At 49.6% G+C, this 24,469-nt stretch overlaps 1 protein-coding gene across 1 annotated transcript; it reads right to left on the bottom strand.

The window, feature by feature from the left end:
• Nucleotides 1-182: 182 nt before the first annotated feature.
• Nucleotides 183-23,684, bottom strand: LOC119089829 (microtubule-associated protein tau). Its single transcript, XM_037212644.1, has 8 exons — nt 23,316-23,684; nt 22,379-22,811; nt 20,642-20,676; nt 15,525-15,609; nt 9,522-9,727; nt 8,111-8,296; nt 5,704-5,916; nt 183-1,825 (listed from the first exon to the last, which is right to left on the bottom strand). Exons 1-8 carry the CDS (start codon nt 23,682-23,684, stop codon nt 1,493-1,495), a joined length of 1,860 nt encoding a protein of 619 aa, XP_037068539.1. The 3' UTR covers nt 183-1,492.
• Between the last annotated feature and the right edge of the window lie 785 nt (nt 23,685-24,469).

Here is a 24,469-nt window from a genome sequence, read left to right as displayed (position 1 = left end):
GTCGAATGCCACAAATGCAATGTTGATCGCTGACGCGCGTTCTGAGCAACTTTACATGGGTGCAGTGGCCGTTTGTCGAGTTACTTGCCCACTTAATGTCTCGACTGTGGGTGAATACAGTGATCTTGCGGGTGATACTCGGGCTTCCAGGCCCAGCGAATTTGTGTGTGCGTGGCAATAAATGAGCAACACATCCGTTTATTAAACACATGGTTGAAGAACTAGCAATTCATCCGCACAGTTATCACATGCAAGATTCTCGCGGTCAAGAGTTTGAAGACCAAATGAAATATGTATCCCAGCATCAGTATCATGAAACTAACGCACACCTCCGGTGAACCACGTAGCCTGTTCTACCTACGAAACATTTGGAGCTAAGCAAACATCTTAATGCGCTATTAAACTGAATCAGCATTAGATGCACCTTGCAAAATGTAATAATCACACAGCTGGTAAATCGTCGAAGTTGTACCAGCCTGTCTCGGAGTCTGTATCTGTATTAGTCTGTCGCCGCACATTATGGCAACGGCTGTGTCACTTTTTTACAAGCGCAGGTACCCCGCAAAGGAACATTCAATGCAAAACAATGATCGAAGAACATCCTGACCACCGCAAATGTTCATCCGTTGTATGTTATCGTCAGTGGACCGAAACATTTGCGGGAAGCATCAAGCCAGCTCCCAAACGAATGTGCGATTTCCTGATAGTCACCTGATGTGAAACTTGGCGATGGTTCCAGCGTCACATAGGTTATGCTTACAGTGGCATGATTTATCGGCTTTCACACGTAGCATGAGAACCCAAACACTGTGTACCAGCAGCGTGGTCCGGATTTCTTAAGAGATAAGTGACAGACGGAGCTCAATGAGAACCAGTCACGCCGGCTTCGAGCTTTCTAACGGGAGAAATCTGTGGTGAAAAATTCAAAAAATCCGAACCTAAGACGGGGAATCCCCTGGCCCCTGTCTTGCTATGTACGGTTCACGCAAAGTGAGCTTTCGAAACAATTTTGTGGAGCCTTTCTTTGAGCGGATCACCATAGGCGATCTATAACCGATTCCACGCGGTGGGGTGTATCAGGAATGACTCAGTAATACATTGCAAATAAGCTTTCAACGTGATCTAAAATAGTCCAGACACGAAGATTATGCGATTGGACACGTGAGCCAGCCTTCACCGAGTGTCCGCCGTAAGCACAGCTGACTGAGTTTCGCTGCTGCGACACTGGCTCCGCGTTCCCGCCATCTCCGACCGAGAACCCGCTGGTCACATAGCGTTCTCCATGTGACCGATCCGACGCTCCGGTCAGTAGTTCTGTATCACATGCGAGGCCCGGCACGAGAAGAAAAGATGACGGGACGTCTCACCCCAGCCGAGCGAGCCCCACTGGACGGGTGACGTTTCGAAAGGAGCAGCGGCGCGGCATTTGCCAGCGATCTATGGCGAGCTGCCCGGACGGTGCCCGGTCTCCAGTGGCCCCAATGCTCTCTGGCTAGCTCCTAACAGCTTGGGACTTGTTGCCTGGATCTGGGGAGGGAGAAAGTGCTGAGCCGTCCGCGGCAGTTGGAGACTTTCTCTCGCGGGTTGGAGACTTTCCTCCCGGCACTGGAGATCTTCTCGTCGGCCCAGGTGACTTCCCTCCATTAGCTGGCGACCTTCCACCAGCCGGTGCTGGAGACTTCCTGTCAGGCGGTGCTAGGGACTTCGCGCCCGGTGCTGGGGTTCTTCTGGCTGGTGCTGGCGACTTTTCTCCGCGAGCTGGCGATTTCCTGGAGCGGGACGTGGAGCGGGCGCCGGACCGGGCCGGGCTGGGCGGCCCTGGGCTCTGTAACGCCACGGAGATGGGCGTGAGGTGAAGCATGCTTGACCTGCGGCTTCATTACAACCAGCGGTATTATTGTACTCCAAGATCAGCCTAACCGGATGTATAGGTCACTTGGGCATTGGTCATTAGTCACATATAAACACATGAAAATCGCACAACTATACCCTTTTGGGATCACAAAACGGTTATCAACTGCACATGGTGTTGGGATACAACGCATTAATGAAAAGTATGACACAGAGCTTCGAGTCACACTAATGAAAGGACATTTTTTCAACTATGTAACATGTCATGCATATACGTTCTATCTGTGCAGCACAGAACATGCGCCAGAAAATTCGAAAGCTCGGGCGATTCGGGGGGAGGGGAATTTCTCAGGTGCACTTTTAAGCGATAAGCACAATTTGTCTGGTAAATAACGACATAGCGTGAAAACATTATCTGCAGCGCTTCATTGGAGGACGCCACACATTGGGACATTTATCAGACATCGGAGGACGCAGTATAGTGATCATTTCAGGAATGTAGCGGGGTTCAAGGTTTAAAAATCAATGATCCGGGCATCTGAATCAGCGGGGTCAGCCTGGGACGTTCGCCATGCTTTAGAGCCTCTGCTAGGGCCTTGCCCGTGTTCTCATACTTCGCCAGGTTTTTGGAGGCGAGGACGCCAGGATTGGTTATGTTCCGTCATTCATCTATCATACAAGAGCTGCAGTTCGAAGCCCAAACGCAGACCGGAATATCGGGGCTCGTATAACGCCTATCGTTCGCGGGAGAGGAGCTCAGCAAGACGTGCAGCAACCGTGGATGTGTGATCAGTGACGACATTCAATGTTGCTTGGGGGCTAGCCTACCGAAGCGAAATTTGGAGCACGTGAACCGGTTTGAATTGGCTTTGAATCAAATCGCCTGAAAACCGGAGGCATGACTGACGGCGCGGCGCGCGTTTGAGGCCTGGGATGGACCCCTGAATGCCCTCACTCCGCTCAACGTCGCAGGGGTTTTATAAGGCACCCCGCTGAGCGTGCGAGTGCCCGGCGGTGAAGGATGCTGCAGAGCTGTCACGTTAAGCCGGTCCTTACCATGGTGCGTGTTGTTGACACCAGCCCCTGTCATGTCCCCAAACGACATGGAACACAGCCTGCCCGGAGTGTTTGGCTCCAGAAGCGACACTGAACATAGCCCGCCTGCAGTGCTTTCTCCAGAAGCGACATTGAACACAGCCTGCCCGGAGTGTTTGGCTCCAGAGGACATCTTAGAAACGGCTTGTACGGGTTGTTTGGCTCCAGAAGCAACACTGAACATAGCCCGCCTGCGGTGCTTGCTCCAGAAGCTACATTGAACACAGCCTTCCCGGAGTGCCCGCTCCAGAACCGGATAACCTGACGAGGATGTTTACTAAAAACTTTGGGAGTGATCATTCATCTGTAATTTTCCTGGACTTCGCGCAGTGGAGGGGAAATTGAGTTTTGTGGCAGGAAAGCAGAGGTCACCAAAGGGCATCCCGGCTTGGTCAGCTTCTGAGCGTGACACCAGAGTCCGACATAGATGTCGCCCCTGTCGCTCACTGTACACCTGGGACTCGGATGTCGGCAGTTCCGTTGACTTCCCATGACAACTGAGTGTGTAAAGTGCTCTTGGTAGCCAAAATGGCAGCTTTATTGGATGCTCCACGTCATGATACGTCAATGAGCGAATAGTTTCCCACTTATAACGTCAGTAATCGTTGCCACTGAACGAAAGCGTTCGCGGTTGCTGTACGTGTCTGCAGGTAATTATCGGCTCTCGACGGTAACTGCCACAGGAAGACACTGCTATCCGCCAACTGTAAGCCAGAGATGTTTGCGGATTCTAAGTACTGGTAAAGTTTGTGGTGGGCACCAGTGGGTATGTGGTGGCGCGGGGTGGGAGGATTTTGTGTCTGTTCAATGTCAGGCGCGGTCTTCTAATATCTATGATATCTTTTACCGTCTGGCGCCAATTATTATTACCGTTAAGTGAAGCAAGCTGACATTCACTGGTACCCAACCACGGTTTTTGATAGCTTCGATGCGTAACGGAAGGGAGTTTTGGTACTGCAGTGTTGTTTGTTTGGTACACCGATCCACCCCAGTGTCCGTGAATATGTTCTGTGTTATTTGACTCGCGATCACTGGCGATTGCCCGTAGCTCTCGACAGTCGAAATGCCACCGAAAAAAACCCGATCAGCGACCGCCGCGTATTCTCACTCTTTCAGTCCTTTTGTGGGATTCTTGGAATCTGGGGCGTCACTGACGGGAATCTCAGGCAATTGATCATCGTCGGCCATTCGTTTTCCTCGACTATCTGCATATTTCCCTGGCTTTCCTGCCGCTCGCTGACGGCATCAGATGGTGGCGTACCTTGCCATTTGTCACTGTCATTGCACATTAAGCAGCGAATGATCGGTGGCGGGCGTGAGCTCTCATGTCGTCGGTGCGCTTCCGATGGGAGCTAGCGATGACTGACGATCGGCGCTGGTGGCCCGCCACTGCGTCAGCGGTCGGGGCAGTGCCAGCAGGGCCGCCCACCGCCAGAGGCCCCCGGCTCAGGGCGGGAGCGGTTGGGGCAGTGCCAGCAGGGCCACCCACCGCCATAGGCCCCCGGCTCAGGACGGGAGAGATCGGGGCAGTGCCAGCAGGGCCGCCCACCGCCAGAGGGGGGCCTCTGGATCAGGACGGGAGCGGTCGGGGCAGTGCCAGCAGGGCCACCCACCGCCAGAGGGGGGCCTCTGGATCAGGACGGGAGTGGTCGGGGCAGTGCCAGCAGGGCCACCCACCGCCAGAGGGGGCCTCTGGATCAGGACGGGAGCGGTCGGGGCAGTGCCAGCGGGGCCGCCCACCGCCAGAGGGGGGCCTCTGGATCAGGACGGGAGTGGTCGGGGCAGTACCAGCAGGGCCGCCCACCGCCAGAGGCCCCCGGCTCAGGACGGGAGCGGCCGGGGCAGTGCCAGCAGGGCCACCCACCGCCAGAGGCCCCCGGCTGAGGACGGGAGCGGTCGGGGCAGTGCCAGCAGGGCCACCCACCGCCAGAGGCCCCCGGCTCAGGACGGGAGCGGTCGGGGCAGTGCCAGCATGGCCACCCACCGCCAGAGGCCCCCGGCTAAGGACCGATGATGGATCAGACGACGTACGAGAACGGCCAGGGGTGATGGAGGGGCGGGGGGGGGGGTCCATGACTCATAAGAGGAATCATTCAGTCGGTGTCAGCCATGAAATATAACTGGACGGTACAGAAGGAAGATACACGCGATGTGGCTCTGTGGGTGTTGTGAGTGAGTGGCACGTTGTTCCAGGCAGATGCGACCTAGCTCGGAATTTTGAGGGGCTACTACATAGATCCAAATGCTTTGCAATATTCATAAATTATGGTTTAGCGAAGCTAAGAACGCTGCAAAACACCGCCTTTGTGCTTAGACACTGGGTCCGTTTTCTTCCAGAGGACCACATTACTTCCGTAAGCACGTTAGACTACGAATGGGATTGCGTAACTAGACTACGCGGAATGGTATATTGATGAGCAAATACTGTATTGAAAGTTCACATATGTGCGCCGCTCATGATATCTCCTAATCCCACGCACTTTTGTGCCGCATTATCGGCATTAAGTCATTGATTATTTTGTCGTTTAGGAGGATACGTGGTAGCCCCTGTCCTCCCGCGGCTGAATTCGGGCTAGTCTATGCATGCATATGAAGGGACAGCTAGCACACTCATGATCAAACGCACGGACACAGTTATGGACAGACACATGGACGGAGGACAGTTAATGACGACCTGGCGGAAACGCCGACAGACCGACAGCTAGTCACACAGCTGCCTACAACACCGGCCGCCGGTGCCGGCTGCCGGCGCCTCACGGGTTCTGCGACGCTGCCGACGGAGCTGGCCGGCGACCTGGAGGCCAGCGACAGGTGACGCACACGCCCCTCAGCCGAGAGCGAGCGCATCTGGCGCATGTACGCCGCGTCCTCGAAGATGCGCCGGCCGCCGCCGCCCGGTCGGTGTCCCACGTTCTCCATCGAGCCCACCTTGCTGCCGACTGTCAGCAAGTGCAGGCGGCGGCTCTCCACCTGCAAGGGCGGCGCACACATGCCACGGCCGGGCCTCGGGCAGCCTGGGGTCGCGGGACGGCAGGCTGGGATCGCTGGAGGGCAGGCTGGGGTCGAGGGATGTGCAAGTGCAAGACCTGCGAGGTTGCAGGTCAAAGTGAGGTCACGTGCCACCGCGATGTCACAGGTCAGGGTCAGTGCTAGCCCTTCCGGCGCGATGTGGCGGTTTAACTGCTCAACAAGCATGACGCACACACACATGCCGGCAATGGTAACAAAAAACGCACCGAAAGACGCCGTGAGATCAAAGGTCACAACAAAATTAACGAGTCAGGCCCCGACCGGGAACAGGCCAAAACAGTGAGGATACTGGTGCAATGGTGGTGTGCAAACGACGATGCAGCCATTCCCGCAGAGACCTCGGAGGCCGGTTTGCCAGAAGCCGAGTGAAAACTTACATTGCTCCTGCTCTGACTACGCGAGCGAGGAGATACGCCAAGCAGCTGGATACAGAATACAAAGTCAAAAGGCGAGTGAAACAAAGTAAACCGATGCATATAAAGCACAAATATAGCAAGCGGATCGTAGCAAAAAAAAAAACAGGAAAGATTCAGAAACTTTTACACACATAAATGCAGCCTATAATACAGCCTAGGCATCTGCGTGGAAGCTTCATTGTATACAGGTATGGATTAACACACGAAGCCTATAGATAATAAACGGAATGTTTCTTTGAAATAAATAAGAATCAGGGTGAAAGTTACACAAATAATAGCAGACAATAAACAGTAGATAAAAGCGGTCCGAGCGCAGCGGGCTGACAACAAAATGCTGAAACACAAATGACCTATGCAATGCGGTGTGTAGTTTCGAGCCTTACACTAGTCATTTTAGACTCCGTCATCCTGATACATAGAGAAACAACGTTACGCGAGAAGTGCATGTAAGTACATCAGAACAAGTACAAAATGTCTCGTGATATGAATAAAACATCAAAATATGAAATGTCGTAACATCAAAATATCGGCAAAATAGTTAGCATAAAACACCTCTTCCTACAACACATTGCCTTGGCGGCGTTGTTTTGCGGGATAGCCAGACCTAGAGACAAATGTAATGTTTGCAAATCTTTGCAAATATTTACAAGGTTACGTGCGTTGTTAAGTACATTTGCGAGGAAGATTATTCACATAGATGATACAGCAATTATGGCCTTGTTCCTCGGAGAAAAACCAGGAGAATGGAGATATAAATGCGTTGATATTTCGGCACCATGCCTTTACCCAAACGTATAGAGTAAGCTATTTGTATTGGTAAAGGCATGTTGCCGAAATGTTAACGCATCTACATTCTCCTGGTTTTCGCCGAGGAATAAACTTGTTACTGCTGTCAAACCTTAACAAGCACTGATAAATATTTTACAAGTTGTTGGTGAGCATGTTGATTTGCTACGTTCAGTATATATATATATATATATATATATATATATATATATATATATATATATACATATATATATCCCTCTCTCTCTCTCTCTCTCTCTCTCTCTCTCTCTCTCTCTCTCTCTCTCTCTCTCTCTCTCTCTCTCTCTCTCTCTCTCTCTCTCTCTCTCTCTCTCTCTCTCTCTCTCTCTCTCTCTCTCTCTCTCCCTTTCTCTCTCTCTCTCTCCCTGTACATGAAAATCCTGTGTGTATCATGGAAGCCACAAAGCACGTCTGAAATGGCGTCGCGCTTGCCATGAATGTCGCTTGAGTCGAGGCATTCCGTAATTTTGCACCAAACAACCGATTGAGCATTTCTGAGCGTTCGTGAGTTCAAGGAACTTGTAGCCAATCCCGCAATTTACCAAAAACGCTGTTGATGAAGTCATGCCAGCACGTACACCACAGTATTGTGCCAAAGCTACGGAACCCGTCTCGTGGCAAAGACCAGCGACTCCGTGGTTCAGGCTAATCACCAGTCCGGGTTCCGGCCCGAGCGGTCCCGGCTCTGGCGGCACCCGATGACGTCATAGGTCACCGGCGCCCGCAACGTCCGGGAGAAGCAATGGAACGAGACGGTCGGCTGAAAGCCGATCATGGCAGCAGCTCTTCAACTCGCGGCGCGCTTGCAAGTCCCGTCATCCTCCCCAGACCCGCGCAAACTGCGCGATGCGCTGTGATGCAATGCATCGCCATTCCCGCTGACGTCATCTCCAGCGTGTCGGTTTGCCCACCTTCACGTCCCCGCCGCCGGGCTTGTGGTGGATGTTGTCCCGCGAGCCGATCTTGGACGAGGCCCGCTGCCGGAAGTCGAGCCGCTGGGTCTCCACCTGCACGTTGCCGCCTCCGGCTTTGTGCTTGGCATTGGCCAGCGAGCCGATCTTCGACTGTCCCTTCCACTCGAGCTTCTGCAGCACGATCTGTGGTGGAGGGAATGTGCGGTTGACGCGGGGAGCTCTGAGACAGGACGGGGTTAGACTGCCGCGGAGAGCTCTGAGACAGAACGGGGTTAGATTGCCGCGGGGGCTCTGAGACAGGACGGGGTTAGACTGCCGCGGGGACTCTGAGACAGAACGGGGTTAGATTGCCGCGGGGAGCTCTGAGACAGCACGGGGTTAGACTGCCGCGGGGAGCTCTGAGACAGCACGGGGCTAGACTGCCGCGAGGGCTCTGAGACAGCACGGGGCTAGACTGCCGCGGGGAGCTCTGAGACAGGACGGGGTTAGACTGCCGCGGGGGCTCTGAGACAGCACGGGGCTAGACTGCCGCGGGGAGCTCTGAGACAGGACGGGGTTAGACTGCCGCGGGGAGCTCTGAGACAGCACGGGGCTAGACTGCCGCGGGGAGCTCTGAGACAGGACGGGACGATTTGCAGCGGCAAGAGAACGGCGTTCAATTGCCAAAGAGAAGTTCTGGGATGGGATGAACGACCTGAGGCAGTGGAAATGGACTGCTGGGGAATGTCTGGAATGCAAATATGTTACATATATACAATGACATATCATTTTACGAAGATAAAGTTATAATATATAGCTATTTAAATGCATCATTATATATATATATATATATATATAATGATGTATTGTACAATTATGTAATGTATATTTAATGTATTTCATGTTAGTGTTAATTAAGTTGTTATGTTTATTGCACATAATATGATTATACATATATATATATATATATATATATATATATATATATATATATATAATATCAATGTATGGATATTATCAGTGACTTGAGGGCACGGAAGCTTATTGCGGAGCTCATTGCATTATTTGACAGCGGAAGATCAAGTGTATCCGTGATGTTTAGCAAGTGATTTCAGAAGGCTTTGTTGCGGTAATCTGGCACGCTGAACAATATATAAACGAGTGCACAATATAGCACTGTTGCAAGCGTTAGTCAGCGAAGAAAGCCAACAAACGTGTGTGCACCTCCTTGCAATATCATTAGCCAGATCAACGGCTCGGTGCGTATGCCACTCTGTTCTGCTTCCCTCCTCTCCGCCCTTTCCATCCATCCGGGGTGTCTGCCATTCTTTTACAATACTGCGCTGTTTTTCTCCGCCGCCGGACGTCAATATCTCTTTAAAGATCAACACCACAGACGAGAACTCAAAATGCGAGTATGCTTACAGACCTTTTTATTGCCGCCGCCTGGCTTGTAGTCCGCCTTGGCCTGGATCCTGGGCGTCACCTTGCTGTGGTCCAGCTTGCGGTTTTCGATCTTGACGTTGCCGCCGCCGGGCCTGTAGCCCGAGTTGACCAGTGAGCCGATGCGTGACTTGACGTCCCTGATGTTGGGCGAGGCAGCCGTGCCCACCTGCACCTTGTTCATCGGCAGCTCTGGAAGCGGCAGACGCTGCGGTCAAGCACGGAATGGACGGAATCCACCGGGCGGTGCTCAATCAAGAGATCAGTGAACATCTTGTGGTAGATACCTGGGATGGATCGTACGAGAAGAGGAAAAATCGGTACAGTCAGTAGCATACGATCAGCATCATATCTGCAAGGATACCTTGCATCATGTCGAAGCTGTCATGGTGTAGGTATTGCACTCAAACAAATGATCGTGTGACCCACCAACGATGGTCAAAATGAAAAGGTTGTTTGGGCTATCTTCCCAACTGCTTTCAAAACGGGCAAGGTGATGAGATTTGGCGGTGTCTAAGGAACGTAACCAAACGGGGCCACGGGGTCACGCTCTGAGACGAAACTAGATCTACATTACATTTCATTTAAGGTAGGTTTATGTTTGAGTTGCATTAAGTTTAAACTAGACCTTGGTCGATTCGCAGGAATCTGGTCGGTCCAAGTTCGTCGGAGCTGGGAAAGTTGGCATTTGCCTTTCCGCTTAGGAAAATTCTAGCTACGTGCGTGCTGCATGTGAAGTCGGTCAACCAGAATAATTCTGATTCCGGGGGGTTCTTTCATTTTCTGTCCCAGACAACCACAAAGTAAACAAGTTCCTTGGTTTCGGGCTCATTGTTCGGACGTGCAAGTGTGAAAAGCATTGGACACACAACATTCTGGGTCATACTTTTTTGCCCAATTTTTGTAAGTCGTAAAGCGATTGGTAATAAGACGCGTTCACTCTTCGTCACAGTTTCTTCAAGTCTACCGTTTTCTGACGATTTAGGTAGATGCATTCGTCAGGTACCAGGTATCAGGTTGCGTCATTATTCGTTTATGTTTCCCCGGTGGAACTGTGCACAGCTGACCAATTCAACTCCCATGGAAAACCACGTGGTGAGTTCAGAGTCGTTATGCTAACAGTTATCGGCTTTCATTTTACCGGAAGGCATCGATTGTACAACGCTTTCAGCGAAGATTGCATATATTGCTTCTATTCAGGAGTATCAACATCGAAGTGCCTGGTGCGATCAGAGCATTGTCATTATAACCCTTGTTTGCTTGGTAACGTTTGACCAGTAACTCCCGGTTTAATGAAAGTCGATAACTGTCAGCATGAGAACCGAGCTCATAATACCAAAAAACAAAACAAAACAAAACAAAAGCAACAGCAGATGAAACGGCCGTTCTCGCTTGTATCGACGAAACACGTGCTTGATTTTTTTCAAAAAATGGGTCCGTATTATCATACATTTACATGAGAATCATCTCCGTTTTTCACCACACATGATATAATATTTGATGATAACAGTGTATGTTTGTTTTTTAGATCTTAACAGCATATTTTGCACAGTTGATTGGATTATACATGGCGGTAAAAATGGAAAGACGCGATCTTCGCCGACTCAGCTGGCTACAGCGCAACTTAGCAAAGGATTCCCTTCTTTTAATGAGTTCGCCAGATGATTTCAAAGTGAACGCTTGAAAAGTGGACCAACTCAACCTCATCCACGATCTCAAACGTTACAAACACATGTCACTTCGACCCCTCCATGTATTTGTCATGCGAAATGGCTGTCCAATATTTGTCATGCAGAGCATGACAGCAATTAAATTCATTTCCGGCGCGATTAAGGAAGGAAGTATGGTACATATGCAACGTGTTACTGATTCATTTAACCAAGGTATATTTCATTCACAACTTAAAGAAATGATCAAAACTGAAAAATAATCCATAGTAACGAACTACGTCATTAACAGCCAAGCACACACATACAGAACGAATGACGCCATAATTTTGGGAACACCTTGTTACGAACACCACCAACTTGCCAGGCTATTGAGACTATTTTTTCGTGGCCATTACAGCCATGTTATTGATTACCCTGATAGCCTCCTTGTCCCTACTCAGCTGCTGCAGAAAACGGGCGATTGCTGCTGGCATGCTGTTCGGCACCTTAAACTTGCCTTTCTTCTTCAGTTTGTAATTGGCAACCACTGACACACTTCTGCCCTTGGTTTTCCGGTGTACCATTTCGAGGAGGGCCGGCCGCCGAGCGCCTTCTGGTGCGCCGGACGAAAGACTGCCCGCCCGGGTGCGCGCTCTTCGCACCAGCGGGTGCTCCTGCCTCGTGCGCATCCTCTGCCGAAACTGGCGGGTGTGCTGCAGGGCGCTGAGCGGGCGCTGCCTGCCTGCACTGCGCGAGGACGACCGCCTCCCGGACCCGTGCGACGCCAGGCTGCGCTCCGACGGCGAGTACGTCACGCGCTGGGCGCGCTGGCGGACGGTCGGCGCTTGAGACAGCGTTACCTGCACGCCCCGACTGCGGGTGTCTTTGGCGATATTCCGGGCCGAGCTGGGTCTTTTGCGCTTGCTTGTGGACTTTGAGTCCTGGCCTGCGCAGGCTTCTGAGGTTCTGGGCACCGCTGGCGCTGGCTGGGCTGGAGACGCGGCGACCAATTTGAGCGCGGGAGCAGGACAAACAGCGGAATTGGCAGGCAGCTCATGCGTAGCCTCCGTGGAGCTCACGTATCGTCTTTTTGCAGTTGTTGCGGGAGTCGATGGTGGGTTGATTCGGCCATCACTCTCCGCTGAGTATTCTGCGTCATTCTGCGGCGGGCCTTGAGCACCCTCTGCAGGATTCAGAGGTTGGTTTTGCCCGGCCGCCACGGGGCTTGGCTGCAGGCTTTGCTTAGCCTCTTCAGAACTCGGAGGTGGGTCTTTCGTTACGTCCAAGGGGGTTGAAGGTAGGCCTTGCGGAGCTACTACGGGCTTCGGAAGTGGTACCTCGGCGACCTGCGCACTGCTTAGAGGTCGGTTTTGTACGGTTGAAGCGGGACTCGTCTGCAGGCTCTGGTTAGCCTCCGTAGAACTTGGATGTGGGCCTTTCGTATCCACCGCGGGGGCCGCAGGGGGGTCTTGTGTACTCTCTGCGCTACTCAGACGTTGGTTTTGCAGAGCGATCGCGGGGCTTGGTTGCAGGCTCTGGTGAGCCTCTGTGGAACTCGGAAGTGGGCTTTTCGTAGCCTCCGCGGGGGTCAAAGCTGGGTCTGGCGCAGCCACCGCGGGATTCGGAGGTAGCGCTTGTGCTGCCTCCGTGGGTGAAGAGACACTAGTGAGGGTGGGAGTCGTTTTTTGCCTCAGTCGGGTGTTCCTGATCGGTGACTTCGACCTGTTGAATATCTTTGCAGTTTTCGGGGCTTGGAATTGCAGGTTTGGATGGTGAGGGAGTTTGTCTTGGTGCCTCACCACCAGTATCTCGCGTCAGTGCCTTCTCTTTCCGTTCAGCGTTTCGTTTTCGTCTCGCCCTCCTTTCAGTTTTTCGGGTTGCCACAAAGTGATTATGTTTCGAGTCTTTGATTTTATCCAATTGAGCAGAATCGTCCCCTTCGCGAAGAATAATCACCATTTCCGTCTGAGTATATTTTGAATCATGGCCACCGAATATCTTGCTTTTCGGGCAACTGACTTCCTTTTCTTGAATCGGTGAGCTTGGCTGGTGTTGTACATGAGAGGTCAGCCTTTCTTTACTACTGAAGACCGCTTTTTGAACAGCATTATGGGCACTTCTCGTTAGCTTCACGGAGTCTGTAGCGCAGAAGGATGTCGGTCCCTTTCTTACACGCACCCCGGTGCATGACTTTGATGGTGTGGTCATTCCGTTCTTAGTTTGCAGCACTGGACAGCGTGAGGACAAGCTACTTTTTGTCGGATTGGTGCTCAGCTGGCTGTCGCTACTGACTTTGGGTTTCTCATCTTGACGTAGATGGTTACGCTTGCGGCGAACAGAGCACGGTTCCAATATGTTGGGTGAAATACCCTTGTCCTTTTTAGCATGACTGGATGTTTTGTTTAGGGGTTTGTGTGCCTCGCCGTTAATGGAACTCGTTGCAGACTGCTTCTGTTTTGATTTTCCGCTGATTGTACGCTTTAGGGAATCTTTGGTTAATCGTCCATCTACATGATCATTATCCTCGGTGCCTGTCCTTTGTATGGAATCCTTGAGCTGCACATCTGAGGGATTTGAGCGAGAGGCACACAACCGATGGCTGGCGGAGTTGGGTCTTTCCTTCCTTCTTGTCCTGGACGGACGATGAGCTTGGACAGGACATGACTTCAGACTTATGTTATCGGAATCGTCCAAACGGCTGTCAAAGGATATCCTGGTTTTGCCCAATTCTTCGTCTATGGGCGGAAGGGCTGGCCCCTTCGATTTCATGCGTGGTTTTGGGGCTACATCATTCACAGACATACATGGATTTTCTACCTATGTATTACATGTACAATTTGGAAAGCTGTAGCATATCATTAAAACAAAAACATACACAAGTGTAACTTCGATTTTGTGTTATGCGTCGTATTGGTCCCATTCTAAAACCGAACGGCAAATTAAGAACGAAGTCCGTGCGACTATGTTATACGGAACCTTTAATTTTGTAACAATAATGTCTTCTACCTGGCCTGATCATAAAGCTCTGATTTTTATAATTTTGTGTTGGCATTATGAAATCTTGTGCTTGAAATAGTGGATCTTCATTGTGCTAGGCGGTCGGGTATTATCAAGCGTCCTCACGAGTACTGCCTTGAAACGTCGAATATTATTATAATATATCCTTATGATTGTTGGACATCGTTGCTTACCATTGCCTCGTGGAATATTACGGATCGGCAATCATGATTGCTTTTATGGTATAATCGGTTGCACTGAATGTGCTAATGCCAGAAGTTAAGACGAGGCGTCTTTTGACTATTTTTCATTTGTAGTCCAAAGCTAAATAATACAATTAAGATGCGCTCAAGCATCAGTGCAGGAGTACCATTTCATCAACAGCAGCTGCAGCACTTCAGCCCTTTATCGTCGAAATATTGGCCAAAATATGTGCGAACTGCAAGTCTCTCTTGCTGTAGTAAACCTATCTCGTCATCAATGAGTTTCATCGCAAAAATGCTTAAAACATTGAGACAGCTATCCCGTTCTCAATGAAAGCTTTACCAGCCGCAACGGACTCCTCTTAAGTTCGGTCCTCACCGTGACCGTGTCTGTCATTCGGTGGCCGTCATCTGCGACCCCGGTCATCGACATTTGATCAGATCAGACGGATTGATTAAGATCGGAAAGCAGAACGGCTTACATTTGTCCCCTGTCTGTGAATGGTCTGCAACAATCGCCGACGGCCACCATGGCCGCGGCGCGGACAAGGTTTAAAGTATTTGCTGCCTTCATTGTCATCGTGATGGGTACGACATCAGGGTTTGTTCTCTAAGACCATGCAAATTACTACAACACCGGCCGCTATGTCAGGTCAATAATTGTCAATGGCACGGTATAAGGGTAGTACGATGACGACAGTTCGACGTTGTCGACGCCTAACCGATAATGGCCTCGTTCTTGGCAATAGTCGGTAGTTTTGGTTTGATCGCATTGCATTCAAAAGTTCAAAGGCCTTTCATACGCATAAGAGAGCGTTTAGAGGTCTTATGTTGAGTGATCAACCTTCAATATGTCAAAAGGTCTTGGATACGAAACATAGAGAAAACAACGGGCATATTGACAGCACTGCAATGCCTATGACAATGTCAATGCAGCGCAAACGTTGTCAATGCAAACGTTGTCGTCGTTTAACGTCGTTTACGCCCTGCAACGTTGTCAAAACAGTACCTCTCGGTATAATGAGGGTCGAAAACTCAGCATAAGGCTTATGAACTTATAATGTAACTGACAAAGGCAGTATATACAAAATATTTAATGAAGAGCCACGTTAATGCTGAAAAACGTAAATAATCACTTACTTTTGGGTTTATCTGAAGCAGAACTGTTTTCAAGAAGTCTAGAAGACATCCGTCCTTTTGTTGGCGACCCGTGATGGCTCGGTCCCTGAAATTTGCGGACAAGATCAGCATGAATTAAGAACTCCCACGCCGCACAACCGACTCGCTTGCAGAAGTAGTCGTATATGCTATAAAAATTGAATAATCTACGCTCTCAGATGCACACAGGCTATTCATACGCTTCTGAGGGTAGTTGTTATCGCATCCATTTTATACCACTCGGACGTTCAGGTGATATTGCAACAGATGATGCAGTTATGAACGACCCGGAAATCTCACAATTCTCGTGGACAAAAATCATCTGTCTATTGGCATTTTTTGGCAATTCAGATAACATTTGTCGAAGCATGACATGAGGGAAGGGAGCTGGATAACGCAACGTTACGCTCAGGCGTGGCTGCAAATGATGATAGGCTTCTAAAGATGCTCTAAAACATTAAAGGCGGATACCGTCCGCTAGTTGTCTGGTAAGCAGCATGCCGGTCTCTGTTTTACACTCGATTAGGGCCCAAAGGGACGTTACATTTTTGGGACGTTACGCTTAACACCGCCTAACTAGGGGAGGTTGTCTTGCCAGCGTAACCAGTACGTGGCAAGGTAAAAGGGGTACTAGGTATGCACAAGAAAGGCCTTTAGCTCCCAGTTTTTCGACATCATAAGATCAGACTTCATATGTGATTTACAAGACTCATGATATAACAGAAAGTACTATTAAAACGACGTGATGGAGTGAATATTGACTGCAATGGCAACATCCGACATGTCACACTGTTTTACATGATGGTCGACGTTTCAACGTTCCAGGCTCACAGTCATGAGTACTGTGCTTCAAACGGTGAACTTCGAGTGCCGTCAGATTCAGCAATATTTGCTCTACAACGTTCTTTAACTAGAACCTCCCGGTGATTGAAGATCGATAACTCAGCAGGAAGACTCTGAGCTCGTTATGGATAGGGGTTGTAAAATAGTCAAAAATGTGTAGCGTAGTCTATGGATGGTCGTTAACGGTCGGAGAGCATCACGCTGCGCGTGGGGGTAATGTTCACATCAGAATACAAAATATACCCTGCTAAAGTGATGTGAACCAACGAGAGAACATAAGGAAAAACGCTCCGCGTTTGAAAATATTGATGCAAGTATCAAATATCAGGGGAAAACCTCACTTATAACTATTGGTGTGCATTTAAATGCAAGCAACTGCTCTACATCACAATCTTTCATTTTTCTTTTTTAGAAAATTTGCTGCTCAGTACGTCATCATTTGATTGCGTCATGGAACATGTTTATGACATCAGAGTAGCTGCCAGACTGGCCGGATAGGAATTGTTACTGTGGCGGACGGGTTTACCCATTTGTAGTGCTTGTAGTCAACTCGCCGCGAGGAGGCTTGCAAATGTATGCGTGTGAAAACACGACCATCGTTATGTGCGCGTGTTTAGCCCTCTGTCGTGGTGTTTTTGCATGTTTTCCGTGATGACATGTTTGTTTACTTCCATTTGCACTTTCGGCTACGGCATTACTCTTAAGTTATTCTGATCTCAACCTTATGGCGGTCAAAACAGGAAGAGTTGCCCGAACGCCTGTGTTATGTATCACAAAACGTTGCGCGTGATTGAGTCCAAAATTCAACGCGTTAAGCTAGCTGAAAGCCAAGGAGTGTTCATTAATGCGACGACTCGCGCTGACATACTTCAGTCACGATTATGCCAATGGCCATATCTTCGTCTAAGCATGATAACAATATGGCCGTCGTGAAGACGTAATTTAAGTGACGCTTCTATGACGTCATACACCTTTGGATGACTTCTTCTGAGGAGGCGTGAAATAGTTCGCACAAGTTCGTTTGCGCCCAGCCCAATAACGAGAACGTTAAGTCTTGCAAAGGGCATAACTGTGAACTGTGGGAATGATCTTGAAATGGCTATATCAGTCAAAAACCGCATACAAGTGTTAAACAGATGCTTTTACCTTTCCATGCCACATGGAAAACACTTGCCTTGGCAGCTACTGAAAATTGTTGAAAGCGCCTGGCCAAACAAATTGTCCAACGACCATCTGGTGCTCTGAATGGTGCATATGCACTGGCGTTTTCAGGATTTTTTTTGGTCCGATAAAATGCACTCTCGATAGCGATCTTTCATGTTACTTTTCAAAGTGTTGCGTAACAAATACCTAGGAGTGCAGTGGGCGGTGCCAGTTCTGTTCGCTGCACCCTTAAATGAGAGTCCGACTGACTCTACAAGTGTTACACAAGGACGTGTGCCGCAATTGTTTTAAAACGATTTATGAAGTTTTTGAAACATATCAATCGCACTTTTTTCATGCTCTTTGCTAAGACTCGACAGTTTATTGGGCCTCTGGCGCTGGCCAATGCAATGAATATGACAAAAAAACAGACAGATGAAATCATCAGAGTCCAGTCAGAATTCTCTTAAGCAGGGACAGGAAAGCGGCCGGACTACAGCGTGTGAAAGTCACGACGATTTTTTTACGTTGTCTCCGTAGCCGTCTACGGCAAAAAATACGGGCTTAAGGGGGCTGCCCGGTCTTTCCCCTTTCGCCGCGTTCTTGAGTCAAATGCACTGCGGCTGTTTTGCATTAAGCAATGCACTTTGCTTTTGTTTGCAATGGCGTCTGTTTAAATGAGGCCAAAGCATGATTTACTGGTCATGCTAGGGTTAAAAGACCAACATTTGGAAATTTCCGATAAACAGAGTAATCAATCATGCCGACTAGAAAACTATATTTCTTGGCAAGTCCCTATTCTTTAGAAATATGCATTGTATATGCCTAGTCCATGCTCGAAAATGTAATAAAAGACAGCTAATGTAACCTGATATAAAGCCGGTATTATACTAGAGTTGCTTTCACCATGGATTGCTGCAATTATCTTTTTAATGCATGTTAAATGTTTCTGTGAGGGCTATAGGAGATATAAAATAGGCTGACAGGAAAAATGTTATAAAAATGAAAAATGTTAAAAATGCTATTTCATTAACACGCAACAGGTAAACTATGTGTATCCAACTAGGAATAACTTTGCTGTATTAAACGAAACCCTTTTTACACATTTCTTCAGCCCAGGCCTTCAGTTCACCATAAAAGGGGGAAATTTCTAGGTCTGGCATTTACCAATGGGCATTGGTTACACGGGATGTTTGACATTTATATGGGGCTCTGAACTGAAATAGCCATCTTGAAGATCTTACGGTGCTGTTCACAACTGTCCCTTCTTAAGACCTGAGACCCTCTAGTATCTGAGTTACACGCTCGCGAAAATGGAAAAATGCATATCGGGGAGAGTATTTCAAAGTCACGCTGGCATTCATGACATCATAATAACGCTATTCAAATCCTGTCATCCCATAAGCCATGCGGCAATCAACGCCAAGAAATAGAGACGTTCGCGGGAGCGATTTCCAGGTGCAACGGCCGTCAACTGATTCTCAATCAATGTTACGCAGAGAGCGACGACGTAATCAAACCATGACACATTGACAAGCATATTTACTGAATAGAAAATTGGATTGACTGGAGTAGTCTTTTCCACTTAAAATTGCACCAATACTTGTAACTGAGCTTGTGTTATCATATCTGATGCTTGCTTCAATGCCTCCAAAAGCGAAAAATTCCCGAAACAAACAACACTCCCGGGTGGCCGGTTGGTTACCCTTCGCATGTGTGAAGGGTCAGTTTGACCCGCCGAGATCTCATGAACTAGTAAAGCTAGAAGCACAAGATTTGCGAAGTGTGTTGACCCGTATCTGAATTCATTTCGGTCGAAGTTTAAAGTTCTTAGGTCATGACCTTCTGGTCAAATAAGGTCACGAAAGGCCAATTCCCCGCTCGGTCTCCAAAGGGCCCCCAGAATCTAGATACCTGCTCTAAGCAAAATTTGCCATGCTTGTTTAAAGTCAGTGACCTTGTCTGACCTTTTGAAGGTCATGGTGACCAAAATAATAAAACACTGCGTCGGGTTTTTCATTCTATGAAGCAACAAAGATTACGCTAGGCAATACGTTCCTAAGAAACAAGATGCTGATCTGGGTCATTTTATGCTAATTACCTACTCTCACCTTTAATCAGTCCATGGAAGATGCATTAAACGATTCCTGTTTTCAGCAAGTTCGAAATGAGACCGGAAACTACCCAAAACAGCAGGTCCTTTAGTAATAAAACAGGTTTATTCCGATCCCGGTCTCACCTTTATACCTGACCCTAGGTCAATGTAATTTAATCATTTAATTGTTGTGCTGCCGAAGAAAGTATCTCAGAGATGTATGACTTCGTCTCCATTGTTGCATCAGACTAAACAATTTGCTACAAACTGACTTCGGTGAATCCATGGTCTGACTTTGACCTGCCGTAGGCTAGTGACCTCTCAAGTTGCATCCAAATTTTTGTTTGCATCAAGCGGTCCGCTATTCAGTTATCTACAGCTGTTGATGGTGTGTTAAAGGCGTTGGACGCTGGATGCGCCTCTATTGTTTACATGAGTTATGTGTGTAACAAGGCGGGTTTGGAGAATAATGTCATACAAGGATCATTCATCTTGGATCATGTTAAGGTATGTAAGTCTTGCAAGCTCCGTAAATACTGTAAGTAAGCTCTGTAAGTATACGTGCCTATCACCAGGGACGCTACAAGTACATAGAAGTTTTATTTGTCGGCTCACCGTCAGATATGCCCCCAATGTTTGCTTTAAGTCTGGGAAGTTTTGGTAGCGGAAGGTTTGGTATTATACCTGTCCACCAAAAACATCATAATCGTTATAGCCAGCAGGCTGATATTTCATTAAATTAAGCATCTTTACAAAGATGTTTTTAAATCTCTGCGAAACATTTCCGGCCAAAAGTGCTTACAAAAGTTGTGTGATCAAAAAAAGCGCAAAAAATAAAAAGTGTCAAAATTTTGGACACTTGTTCTTCGTAAAACGGCTAATATAGAATAATATAGAATATACCACTAATGTAATTAACATAACATGATACAAGGCTAAAACTCGGTAATATCATAAAACCCTCAGCGCACCAAGCATGCCTGCTCGCGCCCATGCTGAGAAGTTATAATGTACTTACCCTACCATCATCAACGCCGTTGGGTAAGTCGGCTTCTGAAATAAGAATTTCATATATCATCCTGTGAATCAAACCAGCGACCGCAGTATTCCACCCGTGTTGGGCGGAAGCTACTTCCACTTGCGTCGTTGGTGAGGGGTAAATAGTAGGATCCCCCCCCCCCCCCCCCCCCAGTTGGCCACAAATTGAGCTGGAGCCACGAAACAAAAACATTGGACAGCTTGGCATCTAGAAGTCAACCGTGTCCAGTTTGATATACTGAGGTGAACCAGCAATCCTACGGATCAAGCCAGCTGTATTGCTAATGAACACGGAATGGAAAACGTGCAGCTTTTGGTTACATTGTGGGGTGCTTTTCACCAAAATATGCACGCATCGGTGTCCTGATTCAGATTCAGTTGGAAAGGACTGATCAGAGTCCACATACGAAAAATCATCAAAGGCTTCTCACCCTATTTTGCATTAAGCATGTCATGAAATCATCAAGTGTGCGCGTAGGACATTATTTTAACGTGTTTGTTTTTTGTTGGAGTGCGTCATTTGTTGTCACGTCTGTAGCAAAACATGATCGCTTGTAGAAAATGGCTGTGAACCTTGAGAAATTACGTCATTGCTCAGTGACCTGACACGACCTGGAGTAAACATTTTCAAGGAAACAGCGCAGTCTACACGTTACATTTTCATTTCGTTTTTCCGGACTGACGCAGGGTAACGCAACCCAAAGTTAGTCCGGAGATACACAGCAGAATTAAGGTTAACCTGGGTAATATATTAGTACAATGCGTCATATGTAATACCGAACTTAACTGTGCTGCTACTCAACGTTTGCCGTCACCCAAAAAAAATCCGCCTGGAGTTGGCACCCATCCCCCGCCCGGCAAGGATACTACAATGATATTGCCCAATGGACTGCAGTTGCTGCTGCCAATTGCAGATCGATCCACATGCAATAGCTTGCAATGCATGCGTGACACTGCCATCCAGCAACCGGCCAGTATGATCTCATGCTTAACGCACCATGCATTAGCTTGAGTTAATAGGATATCCCACTGGCAAATGTCCGAGGCATTTGGGTCAGAGCTTGTTTGCTTGTTTTAAAAAATAAGATCACGATTAGACAGGAAAATACACGAGTTAGATGAACTTATGCACAAGAGATGCCCTCCACACAACATGCCAAAATGGCATACTGAGCTAGAGTTGACGAATGGACCGCTGAATGGACGGTTCCGCGGAGTGACCAGTCAAGAGCAAGGGCAACGCGCGCCCTTAAACTTCAATCAACAACAGCAACAAGCATCATATGTGCACTAAAATCAAAATTACATCGTGCAACAAAAAACCATGTCAGACCAATGCCAGGCCATGCTTGCATACCGGAAAGGGCGTTGAACATGTGATGGAAACGCGCGCTGAAAAAGTTGATAGTGGGGGGCTCGAGACAGCAATATTCTTTCCCTGATTGCCAATTCCAGGGCGGTGAATTTCTATACTCGAAAGGACATAACTATAATATCTCACAATCCTATAAATAATGAGAACGGGAAGATCATTCTTAAGGAAGACACTCGTACAGGACATCCGTCAAGCCCACACTGTCATCCGTGAAAGTGTAGACGAGGTATGGCAGACGGCTCAACCACCCCGTGCAGCTCTAATGCATCACGATGCTTTCCGCTTCGTCCCCACACGTCCAATGCCGAGCCTGAAGCTCGCGCCCACCACCCAAAGGCCCACCTCTGCGCCGGCGCGAGAGGGAACGCTCCCTCTCCTCCCACTTGCGGTACTCCTCTTGCTCCTTCTTCTTCTTCTCAATGAGCAGCAGCTGCGCCCGCGTCGGGGGCACTCTAGGCTGCTCGGTCGTCACCACCGGCCGCCTCCTCTCTGGCGGCTTGCGTCGCTTCGGGGAGCGTCCAGTCCGTTCTGTAACGAGAGGAGCGAGCACGCGCTCAGACTGCGACCCTGGCGTGCCCGTCGATTCTGGCTCCGGCTCTGGCTCTGGCTCTGGCTCCGGCTCCGGCTCCAGCTCCGGTGCCGACGCTGGCGCCGCTTCCTGTGCCGGCTCCGGTTCAGGCTTGCACTCCGGCTCAGACTCCGGTTTTGGCTTCCGTGCCGGCTCAGGCTCATGCTTGGCCTCAAACTTCGGCTCTGGTTCCGGCTCCGGCTCCGGCTGCGGCTCCGGCTCCGGCTCCGGCTCCGGCTCCGGCTCCGGCTCCGGCTCCGGCTCCGGCTCTGGCTCCGGCTCCGGCTCCGGCTCCGGCTCCGGCTCCGGCTCCGGCTCCGGCTCCGGTTCTGGTTCCGGTTCTGGTTCCGGCTCCGGTTCTGGCTCCGCTTTCGGCACCGGTTCTGGCTCCGGTCCTGGGGCCAGTTTTGGGGCCGGCTCTGGCTCTGGCTCTGGCTCTGGCTCTGGTTTAGGTTCGGGTGGCGGTGCAGGAGACGGTTCGGGTTCAATTGTAGCTTCTGGTTCAACGACAGAGTTGGGTTCAGTAACTGGCTCGGAAGACGCAGCTTCGGGTTCGGGTTGCGGTCCGGATCTCTGTGTATCAGGTTTTGCTTCGGACAGTGGAGTTTCATCAGAATGGGAGGCTGTATCTGGGTCAGTCATCATTTCAGGATGATGTTCTATTTCGGGTTCTGACGCACGGTCCTGCTCTTGTCTTGGCTCAGACGGCACGGTCTCGCCCGCGTCCGCCGACACCGTCTCCCGCCCGGTCGCCGGCTCGCTCCCCAGTTCCGCTGTGTCTACCATCTCCTGCTCCACCGCAGCGCTCGTCTGCTTCTCCTCCTCCTCCGGCGGCGGCGGCGGCCCGTGCATGCCCTCGGGCGATGACAGGTCCTCGGGCACCTCGGGGCTGGCGGTGCGCTCCGAGCCGACCACCGACACGGCCTCCTCCGAGTGGACCGACGGTGGTCGCGATGAGAGCGCAGACTCGGGCCGCACCTCGTCCGCCGCCGCTGCCGCCGAGCTCGTCGGCTCCGGTGCGTCGGCCGACTCCTCCGGCGGTGCCTCGTCGGCGTCGGCAGCGCCGCCGCGGGCCGGCATCAGTTTCGCGGGGAGACGTCACGCGCGCCACGCGCTCACCTGTCGCTAACGTCGTCACGTCGCAGACAAGCTCGGCTGTCACTTGACTTCGATTTCGGTTAAGATTTCACTCACGCACCTCCATTCACGTTGGTATCTTCACAGATTTATAAAGTTCGGCGCACTTGGGGCTGTTTACAGGCAGGGTCATGCTTGGAGGGTCACGACTGTGATGTCACAGTGATGTCACGATTGGAGGCCCCAGTCTGCACGTCACGCAGCCGACTGGGGGCGCCAATCAAACTATTCTACGTCATTCCACCAGACCCGAAGGGAACGGCAGATGGTGTGTTCAACGGGATTTAGCTATGGCTCGCTCGTTCGGTCGCTTTGGCTATGGCTCGCAGAGATGTAAAATTGGACTTCGAAGCTGCGTGGGATGGGAAAAGTTACAGCACGATGATCATCGACGCAAAAATTGGTGGAATACTTGCCCTTCGGTAGAATCTGAATCGAGTACAAATTAGGAGAAGGCATACACAGTATTTTAAGCATCGGTGTTTTGGCGGTTCGTGAGATTTTGAAAAGGGAGTATGAGGTGATGCTTGATATAATCATCAATTTTCTGAGGCCGTGAAGTGGGTGGAGATACTTGATATTGCACATTATTTTCCTTGGAAAGAACCACCCACATATCAATGAATTAGGCAGCGGAACGGAGAAGATAGGAGCAGACTGTTCGTAACGTCAATTAATCACTTCAGTAGCTTCGTTTGTATTGTCAACGGTCCCAGAGACTCGGGCTC

The sequence above is a fragment of the Pollicipes pollicipes genome, unplaced genomic scaffold (genome assembly GCF_011947565.3).
Source record: "Pollicipes pollicipes isolate AB1234 unplaced genomic scaffold, Ppol_2.1 Scaffold_3087;HRSCAF=3621_pilon_pilon_pilon, whole genome shotgun sequence".
NCBI classification, from domain to species: domain Eukaryota; kingdom Metazoa; phylum Arthropoda; class Thecostraca; order Pollicipedomorpha; family Pollicipedidae; genus Pollicipes; species Pollicipes pollicipes.
The sequence above is the reverse complement of the archived record's forward strand: the minus strand, read 5'-3'. Positions and strand labels throughout refer to the sequence as shown.